Source organism: Chamaea fasciata, unplaced genomic scaffold, assembly GCF_029207755.1.
Source record: "Chamaea fasciata isolate MVZ Bird 193981 ecotype frontalis unplaced genomic scaffold, bChaFas1.0.hap1 SCAF_9, whole genome shotgun sequence".
Classification (NCBI taxonomy): domain Eukaryota; kingdom Metazoa; phylum Chordata; class Aves; order Passeriformes; family Sylviidae; genus Chamaea; species Chamaea fasciata.
Window position 1 is genome coordinate 19,119,886 of NW_027094094.1, and position 15,338 is coordinate 19,135,223.

Genomic DNA, 15,338 nt, shown 5'->3' on the forward strand with positions numbered 1-15,338 from the left:
GCATGGGGGACATGCCGCGGGGTGAGGAGGGCGGAGTTCGTGAAGAACTGTAATTGACAACGTGATAGAAAATCCTGGAAAGAAAATGAGAGAAAAAGCCCAGGGGTAAAGAGAAGGGGGACTGCGGCAGAGTCCGCCCGGAGCCTCTAAGAGGTCGAGCCCTGGAGTTTGGGAGCGCATCTCTGCCTTGCTCTGGGGAGAGGAGCGGGCGCGGGCGATGTTTCCATGTTCGGCCCACCACAATGGCCGTGAGAATCCAGCGCCCCGGCAACCCGGTCGGGACCGCAGGACGAGAGCGGCTCGGGGAGGGAGGGCGGCGTACGGGAAGGTGGAGAACAATCTTCCTCCGTCTCAGGAAAATTCATTCTGCTATCTTTTCTTTTCTTTTCTTTTCTTTTCTTTTCTTTTCTTTTCTTTTCTTTTCTTTTCTTTTCTTTTCTTTTCTTTTCTTTTCTTTTCTTTTCTTTTCTTTTCTTTTCTTTTCTTTTCTTTTCTTTTCTTTTCTTTCTCTCTCTCTCTCTCTCTTTCTCTCTCTCTTTCTCTCTCTCTCTTTCTTCTCTTTCTTCTCTTTCTTCTCTTTCTTCTCTTTATCTTTCTCTTGTTACCTCTTTCTCTCATTTTCTCATTCTCCCTGTTTTTAGTTCCTTCTTTCTCCCTTTCTCCCTGTTTATCTTCTCTCGCTTCCCCACGTCCTGTTTCCCACTCTCGACCCCCCGCCATCACTTCCATCCATCTGTAATGACTGGAGATTTTGCAATACGAGTGGTAAAAGAATCCACGACTAACGGTGTGTTTCTGGTGTGCGTGGGTTGTTGTGTTTGTTTTTTTTTTTTTCTCTTTCCCCAGCAGGGCACGGGGGTGTGAACCAGCTCGGGGGGGTGTTTGTGAACGGCAGGCCCCTACCTGACGTCGTGAGACAAAGGATAGTGGAGCTGGCTCACCAGGGGGTGCGACCCTGTGACATTTCCAGGCAGCTGCGGGTCAGTCACGGTTGTGTCAGCAAGATCTTGGGCAGGTAAGGAAACAGGCAGCTCCTTTCTCTCCCCTGAGACTGCAAAGTTGCATCCCTTCCCCGCTCCAGTATGACCTTCCGCCCTTCCCGCGGCACCGGGCTCTCCCCGTCACGACCCCGAGCGGCCCCGGCACCTTCGCTCAGTGGGAGCCCGCAGCTGAGCAGGGCCCCCTCCTCCAGCTGGCAAGGATGTGTTTCTCCCCCGCCTCCCCCCTTCCCTCACCGGCGGTGTTTGAAAACTCCTGGGAAGACAAAATATTTTGAAAAGAGTGGGTGGGAGGGCGGGAAAGAGAAGGGATGGGAGAAAGAAAACGAAAGAACTACGAAAAAAAAAAAAACTAATCCAGCAAGAAAAAAAAAAAAAATCCTAGCTCACAACAAGCCGTAAGCAGCCTTACCAAATACACGGGTAAATAAACAAACAACAGGGCAAATAAATAAATAAATGCCCGCGGTAACCGATCATCGCCAGATGAGGTGTGCAATATCCCCAGGGGCTGCTCGGGGAGACCCAGGGCCCCGGCCCGGCCGCTCGGATGCGGAGCGGTGTGAGCAGGCGGCAGAGCCCCAGCCGCCGGTACGTGCGGTACGCGTCCAGCCGTGCCCGCCGAAGGCCAGGACAGAAACGCTGCCGGCAGCAGAGCTAATGGGCAGCGGGGAGTGGCCTGCAGCTGCCCTCTACGAGCACCCGCTTTAGAGGGACCCCGAGGCGGGGATAAACCATTCTCCTTCATCCGCAGCCCTGATTCGGGAGCGGCCGGCTGGGAGATCCAGGCGGGGGAGTGCGAGCCCGCCACTGCCCGTTCCCCACGCCCCCTCCCCGGCCGCCCGGCCCGATCCCGCGTTCGGCGGGCTTCGCCTCCGGACGGCTGCATCGGGGAGAGGATTTCTGTTTTATTTCCCGACCCCAGGGCCTAAAAGAAGTGTGTGCGCGTAAAGCGGGGGAAGGGGGAGGCACGCCTCTCGCTTCTAGCACACACACATACACCAAAAAAAAAAAAAAAAAAAAAAAAAAAAAAAAAAAAAAAAAAAAAGAGGGAACAAAAAAACCCAAACCCAAAACCCAAAAACAACCAAACAAAAACGGAGAGCGAGCCCTAGAGAGGCGAAGGGATTGCCTTAGCCCCAGGTCAGGCCGCCTGGCGCCTTGCGGAGCGGCGACATGCAGCGCCCGAGCGGCCACGGCCCGACGCCGCGTACCCGCGGGCCGAAGCCGAGGTGGGGCATGGGGCAGGGGTCCGCGGGGCGCTCTGAGGGCCATTGGGGCTCTGAGTGCTCGAGGACGGAGGAGCCCTCTCCGGCACGGCAGGCCACTGACCATCTTCTATGCAGGTATTACGAGACGGGAAGCATCAAGCCCGGCGTGATCGGAGGCTCCAAACCCAAAGTGGCCACCCCCAAAGTAGTGGATAAAATCGCCGAGTACAAGAGACAAAACCCGACAATGTTCGCCTGGGAGATCCGGGACAGGTTATTGGCCGAAGGCATTTGCGACAACGACACGGTCCCCAGCGTCTCGTCCATAAACAGGTAAGAGCAACCCCGAAGATCGCGGCCCAGTCGCTTCTTTACGGCCCCATAAAACCCCTTCTAACAGGGAGGACGGCCTAATCCTTCCTCGGTCAGGGTATATCCAGCCTTTTCCATTCCCCTGTCCGCAGCGGGACCCGTGAGCATGGCTCGCCAGTCCCCAGCCCGGTCCAGCGGGCGCTCCCCGGTCCCGCCGTGACCTCTGGGCCCAGTTCCGGGCAGCGGGACGGAAAACAGCTGCCCGTTCCCGCAGCGCCCGCCCCGAGCACCGGGTGCGCGCGTCTGTCCCGGGGCTCGCTGCAGCAGGGCCGCAGCTTGTGCCCGCCGCCCGGCCCGGGGGCAGCCGGGAGCCGGGGCAGTGCTGCAGAGAGCCCCTGAGCTCCCGCCGAGCAGCCCGGTACTGCCGCGAGGTTTGGGTGCTGCTCAGGCTGGAGGGGTGACAGGCTGAGGAGCCGGGGTTTCGCGTGTACCTCGAACACCCCTACCGGGGTATAGATGACCTCCAGCCTTGCCAGGGTATTAGAGCTCTGAGCCGAAAGGCTGCCGTCATCTTCTGTCAAGCCGGGCTCACAGCCGCGACCCGCTGAGCGCGGGAGGAAGGATTCCCTCGCACCCACTCCCTCGGCTCACTCCCCATCGGTAGCCTGCGGGAACGGCTAAATTTGCCGGGCGGTTCTTTACCCGGCTGGGGAGAGCTGCTCTCCGCGGTGCCTGTGGCCCCGACTCGGTCTGATTCCCGCTCTCGCAGAATCGATTTCGCACAAGCAAACCAGTTCCCCCCCTCCGCCTTCTCCATTTCCTCCCCCGGCTGCTAGGGTGCAGATTTTGTTGATTTTGTTGTTGGAGGGACTCAGATTTGGTCTCAGGATTGAGGTGACAAAAATAACCATATGACAGACAAAAAACCAGGATCGATGCAGGAGAAAAGGGAATAGATGTAATCAAGTACTGACAGACGTCAAAGCACGCAGACTGTCCACATGCCTGCACGTTCAAACATAACGCACATCAGATCTTCACACTTTGGCAACACAACACTCTTGTGCACACGGTAAAAGTAATTACACTGTTTTAGCGTTATGTATGTACAGATATCCTGAGTGTGCCCACAAAAATACAGCCTCTAGAAACAGAGTAACACAAAGATATTTGCAAAAGGTACATGCATAGGCATGAAATACCTCACCAACAGAGTAAAAATACATGAAATTTTGGATGCAATTCCAAATGCATGGCTCTTCCCAGTCAAATAAACACAGGGTATGTGTAAATAACCATGCAGGCTTTTGTAGTGTCTACTTAGATAAAATGCACAAATCGGCATACTGGCCCTTTTGATATATAGCAAATTTAGCCAGATTGAAAAAAAAAAAACCAAACCAAACCAAAACAAAACCCAAAACCATAACCTGGTGTATTTATAGCAAGGGAAGCAAAAAATAAATAGCAAGGAAAACACAGTGGTATTTTTTTGTCTTGCACTTTTCATGGCAGATTTATCAAAATATGTCTAATAACTCAGACTGTGTATTTCTAAATCTGGCATCCTATATAAATGGGTTTTAATATTTTGCAAATGATATGGAATTATCCCAAATCATCTTGAAAACAGCAGGTAGAATTAGCTAGTGGAATGTACCTTGGCTAAGAAAGATTCCCTCAGACACACTGTCTCTGTAATATACTGCTAGGCTACCCTAGGAAATTATCCCTGTGTGTGCCATCTGTATTAAAATGGTTATTAAGTTATGAACAGGGTAACATAATACTGATCGGCTAATTATACACCCTCCTAAAAAACCTCCAGGTCTCTGTTACTCTCTCAGTCAGGTATTGAAATAATAACAGTTTGACATTCAGACACCTTACAAAGGCAGCTGTGGAAGGACAGACAGCTACCCCTGTAAGGAATTGAGTTGGTGTATGGAAGTCCAGAGGAATGGCCATAGGCTCTTAGGAGAAATAGCCTGTATGGACCCATCATATTTATACTTCAGCTAGCTTAAGGGATCTCAGCATCCAAAAGTCACTGAGGTCTCAGTCTTATGCTTGCTGGATCCAGTGCCTCACATCTGGGTTGTGATGTCCCGGGTAGAAAGCTGAGCACCAGATTTGGCTCCCACCATACTACCACTCTGTGGCAGGGTTTTGGGAGTTTTGTGCCTCAGTTTCCCCACACTGAAAAGGAAAACTGATTTTTCTCAGAAGGAGGTGGAAACAGATGTCAGTTAGATTGTGCTTATAAAGTACTTTGAGGACAAGTGTTTTGTAGCTGCTAAGTATTATTATACTAGAGAGGCTCAGCTGTGACCCACTATGGCAATGGCATTTGAGTGTGTAGTCCCCAAGGCTCAAGAACATTTTAGCTTCATAAGATTCAGTCTTTTCCCATTCCTTTTAAAAATTCAGACCCAACTTCCCACTGTTCACCTTTGTAGGAGGCTCCCCAAAACTCACATCTGTGAGGAAGTGAGCCCATAACACAAGTAATAAAATTTGAAAGTCAGTCTTAGACAAGAACAGGACAGCGAACAGGGGAAAATTGCAGTGAAATAAGAAATATTGAGTATATTAGGGCCCAATCCTAGTGCTGTGGAGAGCAGAGTGAACTTCATCACTCCAGTGACTTTCATGACTCCAGCTCACAGGATTCACAAAACATAAAGAAGCTCAAAATTTAAATATACATTTTTCTCTCCTTCATTACAAAAATTCACATCGGGTGAACTCTTTGTAACAGAATCGGGTCAGTTCTTTGTAACAGCAAATCCCTCACCTGCAGTAAATTGTCATCTCTCTGAAGCTGCCCGGAGACTAAGTGTTAGATTAACTCCAATTTGTGATTGGCGATCAGAGAGATTTTAATTTTAAAACTTAGCCATCAATAAATATCTGTCCTCTTACTTCTGCAAAATGTGGAGCTTCCGATGCAAAATCTGGTTTTGCCCAGTGTCTAGAACACTTAGAGCTACATCCAGACCATTTTAACATCTTAAGGTAACTAAAAAGGCATATACAGAAAAAGAAGTTACCTATATCCCTAGATAGACTGAATACTGTGCTTCAAAATGGAGATGTCCTTGTACACAGAAAAAACCCCACTTTTGGTTACAATAAGATTTTTTGAAAATGTATTAATTACATTTTATTTTCTTTCTGAGAATTAGTCTAACATTAAAGTCTACTAACAGTAACGGTCTTTGGGTGAGAGACTACAGAACAACTGTTTCAGTTCAGTTTTAAAAGTCTCCCTTAACATTTTAAAATGCTTTTTTTTTAAAAATTTTGTGTGCCTACATTGCACTGATCTGTCACTATTGCACTGAGAATAGCAGGATGCATTTGGGACAACATGTTATTTAGTTCTGAGTTTTATCAGAAACTTCTTCATACCAAACTCAGGCGGGCAAAGGGTAAATACAAGCTCTAGTCAAAAAAACATGACTTAACTACCCTATCAAGATTCAGGAAAAATACTAAAGCCTCCTGCTATGCAGTAGATTTCATTTAATTACGGGAAAGATCTAGAGAGCATATGAGTTAATAAGCAAAGTGCACAAGAAATGACAGGATCAAGATCAGTTATCTCTACGCCAAAGTTTTCCTGTTCCCACTTCATACATTAAGTACTATGCAGTATAAACCAATTGTGTATGTGTAGGTACACACACACACACACACACAAACATGTCTATACACTTGCATGTATGTAAACTCACACACGTATACACAATGCATGTAGTTGAGAAGTAGACAAATGGCAGATGTTAATTTTCCGATAAGCAATTAATGTTTTAAGTCGCTTGAGCACCTTGCTGCCAGCCCAAACTTTTCCATCTATCATATGACTACAAACCAGTTATCTTTGGTCATTTCAAGTTAGACTATTTCAACTGAATTTAGACACTGCTAAATTTAGATGCTCTTTGTGGCAGTCTCCTAAAAATGAACTTGGAGGCAGATGTGAGAACTTTTCCTTTGTTTAGCAGAACATATAATTTAGCTAAGAACATAGGTTTCATGAGATAATAATCATGCCAGAGAAATCTTCTGAATTAGACAGTGTACATTAGTAGGAACAGAATGGAGCACATCACAGACATGTTCACAGTAATGCAAGTTATGCAATGGACATTGTTGTTTAAGCGCTATTTCCTGCTTCTCTTAAATTAATGAATTATCTTGGATTAATGAACGAGGTCCAGAAAGGCAAAGCAAAACAACCTCCCCTCTGATTTGTACCTCTCTCCCAGTTCTTGGGCAGCCAGGTTCAGTACCGGGAACTCCCAGTTAGTTCTTAGCCAAGGCATGCCAAAGGTAAAGGATTCCAGAGTTCAGTCAGTCTTCCGGATACACTTTGGACCCTGAGTTCCTGAGAGCAGACCTGACTAATACCCAGTGGCAGAGAATAGAGTTTAGTGGATATATTATCTCAATCAAACTGCTGGATGCTTTTTCGATCTTCTTTTAGGTATTGGCTATCTATTAATTTCTAGCGTTAAGCATACAGTTTAGGGAGATGTTTCCATTTTCACAACATGGCAATTGGCTAATGATGCCTAGTTAAAGTCTCCAATTATGATGTGCTTTTAAAAATACATATGGAAAGACACATACATGGACTTGGGTTATAGAGACCAGTGAAATATACTTGTACATTGAAATATTATCGAGCATATGGCCAATTTCAGTGGCTGCAGGCAGGCCTGTAGTTTAGAGCAAAGAATGGCATATTCAAAGATCAGATTTGTCTTACTAGTTCTGACATTAATTTTCTGACTGATCTTAGGCAGATCACACAGACTCCTTGGAAGGCTGTTTTGCCATCTGTAAAATGAAAATAACAGCTTTTAGTAACTTTTGTAAAACTCAGTATGATTTTCACTAAAAATGTCTGTTGAGTTCAACACATAACAAGAAAAAGTTCCAAACTGGAGCTAGGTTGTTTTACATCAGCTGAGGCTTTAGGTCGTGCAATTAAGGTACGTAAGGTTTTGAGACAAACAACTGTCTGGCAAGAAACAGGCGCAGTAGGGCAGGGGCTGTGTTCTATGCGGAAGAAATCAGTATTACACAAACAGAGCTCTCTGAGCCACCCTCGCTAGCCGGCAGCACTTGAGAATTCCCCAAAGGACATCCCAGCCAAAGTCACTGTGAATCTCTTCTTGTTTTTCCTCCTGAACAAATCTGGAATTCTTAGAGGACAGGTAACGAGCCTAGGGAGAAGCTGGAAGAGTACGGAGTATCTCTTATGGCAGCTTGTTCGTAGTCATCAAAAGCAGTGACAACTGCATTGTCTGCCGTGAACTCAGGGTGATCTGCCTGAGTTTTAACCTGCAAGTGTGTGTGTGGGTGTCACACAAACCTAACACCACTGCTGGTATTTAGTAGGCACAAGTCAGTTTTCTCAATATAGAGACCAAATATTCGACTTGTCACATAGACTGAATTTGCCTCTGTCTGACATTGTTCTGGTCCAAGGGAGGGGTGAAGAAAACTTGTCCAATGGTAGTCAACAGAGACTACCAGGACTTGTAACCTGGCACTTCCTAGCATGCACAGAAGAAACTCAGGGTTCTAGCAGGAATCTTCTCTCCCAACTGATGCTGAGTCGGAAGATCCTATGCAGTTTCCTGCATCAGGGCATGCCCTCAAGGTAGAAGACTTCTACTGCCAGTTACTTTCAGCTGAGCAAAGAATGTAATCGGGTCACACAGGGCTTCATTACAGGGAATATACTCCTTTAAATTCAGACTCTTTTCCATCAGACACAAACCTGGTATTATCTTCTTTTTATCATTGCAAATAAAGGACAGGCTCATAAAGCAGAGGTTACAGACAATGCCACTGCAGCTGAAAGAGTAAATGAATGCTCACAGCATTTCTCTTTGTCTTATTCATCCTATCTGGCCATTGGAAGGTTGTATGGGGGGAAATACAATAAGCTAGCTGCATTTCTTCTAATTTTCATATTGCAGAGATATTAGCTCAACAGAGCCAGTCAGCAAGTAGAATTGGTTGTGCCTGGGAAGTTTTGAACTCCCTCTTGTGTGAACCTTGAAGTTCAGAACTGTATCAGCCCCTTTATCACCTAAAAATCCCAGCCCTTCCTTTTTTTTAATAGATGTATAAAAAACTTGATTTTTTCTGGAAGTTAAATATTTTCAAGATTTTGCAAATACTGAATTATTGCTGCATTCTGCCATAGAGGTTGCTGCACTTCTGCACTGGGTGAGTGAGTCTTATGGAGCTAAACCTCATTTACCAGAATCAGTATTATGTGAAAAAAACTCATTTGACTTGGGGAAAAAAGAGCAGAAAATATAAACGGCTTGGCCAAGAAATGACGAAGGGGTGAGAATAATATAGTGATCTGAAGGGCACAGTCCTTCCAACAGGAAAGGAATTATTCACATTTAAACAAAGCACTATAGGCAGGAATGAAGGGAGGGAAATAAGAAAGGAAACATTTAAATGGTAGCAGAAGGTATCCCCTGATAGGGATGTCCATTTAAATGTGGAATTGCATCCCATAGGAATTCCTGATTTCTTGGAATATATATAAATAGGTGGCATTAATAACAAGCAAATATACAATAAGAAATAATCTTGTGTTGGCTAAAGAGACAGATTATGGTCTAGTAGGCCAGCTGGACCTTTTATGATGTGATGACATGGTGCATACAAAACAAAGTGGTGTTTTCAGATGTATATCAAATGTCGAAACACTCCCATCTCTAACCCCAAAGCCTATTCAAAAAAAAAAAATCACATTACTCGAATAACAGGATATTACTTCAAAACAGTTGAACAGGGTTGAGCTTCACTTAGATTCCATTGTCCTTAATTAAGGCATGGCGAAATTCAAATGGAATTTAGGCTCTTGACTTAAAATCAGCAAAATATTTAGAGATCACACTTTTGGTATTGGTCTCTATAAATGGAAACCTAGAGACTTCTAAAAGCATTTGCCATTGGTCTGACATACACATAGCTCACTGGGGGTTTAGGAAATCCCATCTGCGTGTAGATGGCTCAAACAATGATTACTACTCATGAAAGCATCAGAAAGGTTTGAGTTCTTCTCCCAAATGATTATTTTTTAAACTGAGACTAACAAGAATGAGGATTTTTTCCACCGTAATCCAAATTAATCTATTGGAGCCTATAGCTGCATTGCCGTATTTATCAGTCCCAACTGTTTAAAAATGCCAACGCAGAGCCTAAACTGTGTAATTGGCATAAGAATCATGAGCACTTGTAATACAATGTAGATTTGTTTTCACTTGTTTTCTCTTTTCTACTCTAAATTTTAAAGGGGATTTGGATATCTGACTCCTATTAAACAAGTTTAAAAACATCTTAACAATGCAGTCCTTTGAGTCTTCTGAGAGCTGACAGGTCCCCTTTCAAGCCCCCAAAGCACTGGCAACATCATTTATTAAATGAGAACTGAAATTCTCATGCTACCACTTAACTAGAGGAGCTGGAAAACCCAAAAAACCACAGTTAGGCTTGTGATGAAATACTAGACACTATGATATTCAGCACTAGCCTCCAATTTTTCCTATTGCCAGTAACTGAAGGCTGATTTTGCAGCACTTACATGGCTATCTACCCAGCTGAAAATCACAAATCTAATCACTTGGTTTCCAAACTCCTCAGGGTGCACTTACAAATATTCATTTCCAATCAATTTACACCTGCTAATATTTCTCAATGCTCACATGTGATCACAGAGTCAGAATTAATGCCAGTGCTTACTATATCTATTGCAATAGCATAAAGGGGCTCTGTGCATAGATCACAACCCATCGTCCAAAACAAGCACAGCGTAAATAGGAATTTCTTTCAAGAGGCACTTTTAGAAAATCAGTATATACACATGCCTTGGTTTACACCAGCCCCTTAGCTTCTGCTAGGCTCATAATTCAGACAGTCCTCAAGGTTTCAGGGGTCCTGAAACAAACATCTTTGTCTGTCATAGGAAATGAGATATGTGGGAAGGGCTCGCTCATCAAGTCCAAGTCTAGGTAAAAAGCAGAGTAAAAGTGGAGAGTCTTTTTCTGTGGGCTCATATTTGACAAGACGGAGGCTGAACACCAGCTAGGCTGAAGGAGCCTCCCCCCTCTTCCATGATAAGTAGGCATATAAATAAATAAATAAATGGCATCCTAACTGCACTGAGAACTCAATAAAACAATCACATCAAATATGGGGAGGTATAAATCTCATGTCTGCACAGGTAACCCACTCAATTGCTTTTATTATGGCTCAGCCTGACTCCATTTATTACCATCCGTGGCCTGGGTGAAGGATGTTTGCGTGGAGGGTGGTCTCCTGGTGAAATCTTATCCCTGAAGCAGTGACAATCAGCCCATACAGAGGTGGATTTTGGTGGGTAGACCAAAGGCAGATCCATCTGTCTGCATGAAAACTAATCAATAACCCTGTAACTAGACCCCTTGTCACTGGGAAATGGACAACACAGTAGTTCAATCCTGGAGCCATAGGAGAGGAATAGCTGTGGTTGGGGTATGAAGAATGACAGGATATATGCATGAAATGTTTGAGACCTATGGAGAGAATATGTCTGTCCACACAGACATTGAGGAGGAGTGACGGTAGAGAAGGAGTGTAGAGGGTACATTAGTCATATGGTAGGCAAATTGAAAGGTTGACGTGTTCAGGGGTGGGTGTGGGGAACAAAAAGAGCCGAAGTATACTGCAATTTTTGTACAGGACATTTATACAGGGACTCTAAGTGCAAGGCAGATAGGTACCTTTGGTGATATGTGCCTGCTGGTTGGGTATTACATGTTGGTATATGGCAGAGAACACGTCTCTGAGCAGGCATGGAGATGGTGGCACAAAATGCAGGTATGAAAAAGGAAGCCAATGCAGGAGTTCGATGCAGTCAGGGAAGGATATTCCTTTGTCCTTTGTCTGCCTTGGGATTTATGTGTGTACTAGTTTTGACAGAGAGGAGGAAGAGTGATATGCCAAAAGCCTGAGCTAACAGACTGTGAGTACACAGATACGCTTCCCAGAAAATGCTATATATGAAACACTTACCCAAACCTCACAGTCAATTCAGGAAGGGAGATTTTGGTGGCTTGTCTCTGCCTCTATGAAAAACAGAAATAGGAAATTTCTTGCTTTTTTTCATCTCCTAGCCCTGCAGTTCCTGTAGCATTTCTAAAACCTTCCCAGCATGTTGTTCCCCAGGCTTCTAGCAACTCCCTAACACATACACATATACACAGGTAGGATGGAGTTTGCCTCTAATAATTGTTCTCTCCAGGGGCAAATTTACTATTCCTACATTTAGCTCCATTTTCAACAGATCCTCCTCCTTCCAAGGTAAGAATTCTTCCCTTTCTGTATGGGTCCAAGGAATAAGGGTTAAATAGCCATCTCTGCTTGGAAGACAAATTGCTTCAAGACTAGTGATCAGCTCTGTTCAAAATGCTCATCACTGTATTTCATTTGAGAAGGGTAGTATCCATGTTTTGCAAGGCAGACTGATGTCTGTTAGCTAATTTACACAAGGAAAATCAGAGACTGCAACCAGACAGCAAAGTCACAAAAGAAACCCTCACATATCTGTCAGACAGGATGCCCTATACCACCTCTAGTTCCAGGGTAATTTGCATAGTTCTGGCAACAAAAAGAGTACTCATTTCATCAGTCAGGAAGGATTAATATTGCAGCCCTTTAAGTCCCAAAATCAATCCTCATTTGTTCCAAGCTGGGCCAAAATACAACAGCAACCTCATCACCCCACTGTCCACTTTCAAGCTCTCACTTTAAAATTGCACAAGATTCTTTGAGCACTAAGATTTGGGCTCTTCTTAAAGGGATTACTGTCTTTCAATATACTTATGCTTTTCTAAAAATTCTTTTAAGAACGAGTTTTGGTCATCTGTCTCTATAAAGAAAGACCACAGCATGATGTAGCTAGGTAATAGTGCCTGCTGTTAATATTTGCCTAAATTTAGGCCACATCTTGGTTGTTTAACTGCAGACTTTTGAACTTGAAAAATTAAACATTTATACATAAATTACAAATACACAAAAAAAAATTCATTTATAAAATCAATATGATTGGAGGAGATGTATAAGAGGAGAGAAAAGGAAGGAATAATATTTCTGAAGAATAGGATATCATGTTTTCAAACCCAGTGCATGGGGAAGCGTATTTCAGGGATACGCTACGTACAAACGGGACAAGACACTGCAAGCAGATGCAGCGTGGAAAATGTGCGATGTCCCAAATTCCCTTTCTCTATGGAACAAAAAGCAAATTTAGAGTTTAAAAGAGACAATGTTTGTAGCGCTGACTCTGACACGAGCCACAACATGAAGTTTCCAGAATAGGAAGAGAGCACAGTTGGGTGGGCTTGGATAAGGAAAGGGCAAGAGATAGGGATGGAGTGAAAGGCTAAAGCAGATTTGAATTGCATACTGTCAAAATCAGACCTGCTGTGGCTTTCCAGAAGGCAGTTTGGGCCACTGTGCCAAATAAGATGCCGAGTCATTCAGTATTAACATCCAACTCCCTTATGAGGCTTTAACAATTTCAGGCTACGCGTGTGCCTGAGTTTAGGGTCTGTGAGTATGAAGGCAGACAGGATGGGGACAGAGTAAGTAGGTCTGGCTGCATGCAGATTCTTGTGAGGGGTGCAGGCCAGAGAGCAGAGAGGAACTGCACGGATGAGTTTGCATCACTTGCACATGAGAAAGCGCATACAAATCTGTAAAAAGATGGGTGCTATGATTCTAAACCACCTTTGCAGTTTACATGAGTTCTTGTGACCTGAAAATATTTAAAGAAAAATACATGCCTATGGCATACCTATGGCTCTTAATGCCCCACAGACAAAACTGAGAGAGCTGGTGGCACAGGGAGACATGAAATGGAAGGGAGTGTGGCCCATTTCAGGTGGATGTGTACACAAGGAAATGCCCCTGGCACAGTGAAAGACAAGGGATAAAGTGATCCTGGGGAACACAGTCTATTGAAGCATGCATGCATGAGGAGGATGCCAGCCCTGTAAATGAAGCCTTAGCACTGTTCAGAGCACCATCTTCCAAAATGAAAGCACTTTCTGCACCACTTGAATATGCTCCAGGATCACTCTGTGCACAGTGAAGTAATTTGAGCACGGAAACCTGGGTGCATTTGTGCAGATAAACCTTTGAGTCTCTATTGTTCCACTAGACAATCTTCTCTGTAATGGATATTTGGGCGAGACATGCCCTATACCCCACGACATGTGTACAAGGAGGAGCATGGGCATATCACTAGGGCAACATGTCCAGCTGGGAGTATAGACTTTTAGCAAGCCGGTATTATTGGTCTGTGTAAGAACTAAGAACAGTCTTATCCATGGAAACAACGTCACAACTCTGTAGTTACATGCAGGGAGTCACAGTGGTGAGCAAAGGCACAGCAATACGTGGGACTCTGCACGGGATTCTCTGCCACTGCATCTTGATGGCCAGAGAGTCTTGTAAATGCACTAATGAGCTACGGCTCTAAGCAGATGCAGGGGGGAGTCCTAATAGTGCTCATATCCTTGCCAGAAGTTCTTCTGGATAGATGTGGGGATAAGGTGCTTTGGCAGCCATACCACCAGTGTGCTGAGGAAACACAGCTGGGGAGACGGGCAGCATCAATAACACAAACACGTGTGCAAGCGTGTGTATGACAAAGTGACATCTGCCGAGATGTGTGAACACAAAACATGTATGGCAGGGCAAATACGTATATACAAGAAAATGCCATGCACAAATGTAGGGACGTGCCAGTTGTGGGTACCAAGTGCAACTAAGGGACTGAGGGGCATATATGACATGATACATTTGTCAGGGAATGGATGTGTGGTAGCTCACCTGATACATGATGCAAGAAGAGGATATCTGGGGATAGTGGGGGCAAAGGAGGTTACACTAAAGGAGATATTTCTAATTATAGCTATAGTTTAATGCACTGGACTCTGCCCTTCTCTCCTGTCCCCTCCCCTTGCACTCTTTTCCTCATTACCCAGGTTATCTTGTTTGGGTTAAGAGGCCAATTTCAACAGACTATAATTGAAGAGTGAAGAGAATCTGATAAGATAAGGAAAGGACATCATTCCTCAAGGGATCAATAGAGGTTTCATGTTCCTCCTTCCCCTGCTGTGTCCCTAACAGGCTAACACTCTGTATCCATGGGCCTGGTTTATTTACTCTGCTTGTCTGCAAGACTGGAAAGGAAGTGCAGGAGTAGAGGGGGAGTGTAGCCCGTCTGTCACACAGCCAGAACAGGGAAGGAGGCATAAGGAAGGGACCACAGTCTCCTCTGGGACTCATAAGGAGGCAGGGAGGTGACAAGTCTGATACCCTCCTCACTCTGGTAGGGGCACAGATTAACAGGGGAGGTGTTCACCTTTGGCCTTTTATTCTCATCGTTGTGCTCTGCAAGGAAAGGACATTGATAATTTTCCTTGACTTAGACTTGCTTTCCCTAGCATCCATGTGCAGATAAGCTCAAGCTTTTTATAAGCAGTCACAGGGCAACCTTGCAGGGCTCCTCAGGGTGACTGAGGCATAATTACCCCTTCCACAAGGAGGGCTGGTAGCTGCTCCTGAGTAGGTTTATGTTAGTATCTGAAGTTCAGGCCCGACAGACCCCGTATCTCACAAGCTGTTCTTAGTTGTTTTTGGACCAAACTGGCATGTGAGGATCCCCTTAAGAAACATGAAGCTGTCTCAGCATTGAATCCAGGTCCTCATGGCAGGGCTGCTGGGG

General features: G+C 44.9%; 1 protein-coding gene across 12 annotated transcripts in view; it reads left to right on the forward strand.

Moving 5' to 3' along the window:
* PAX2 (paired box 2) overlaps positions 1-15,338 on the forward strand; it is a 99,708-nt gene that overhangs the window by 16,000 nt on the left and 68,370 nt on the right. For 9 of the 12 annotated variants that reach the window (XM_066191317.1, XM_066191316.1, XM_066191319.1 and 6 more), the window contains 2 exons: positions 847-1,015; positions 2,345-2,542. In XM_066191317.1, coding sequence (XP_066047414.1) covers positions 847-1,015; positions 2,345-2,542 — 367 coding nt within the window. The remainder of the gene's footprint in view (positions 1-846; positions 1,016-2,344; positions 2,543-15,338) is intronic. The other 3 variants (XM_066191328.1, XM_066191318.1, XM_066191324.1) reach the window with 1 other exon arrangement.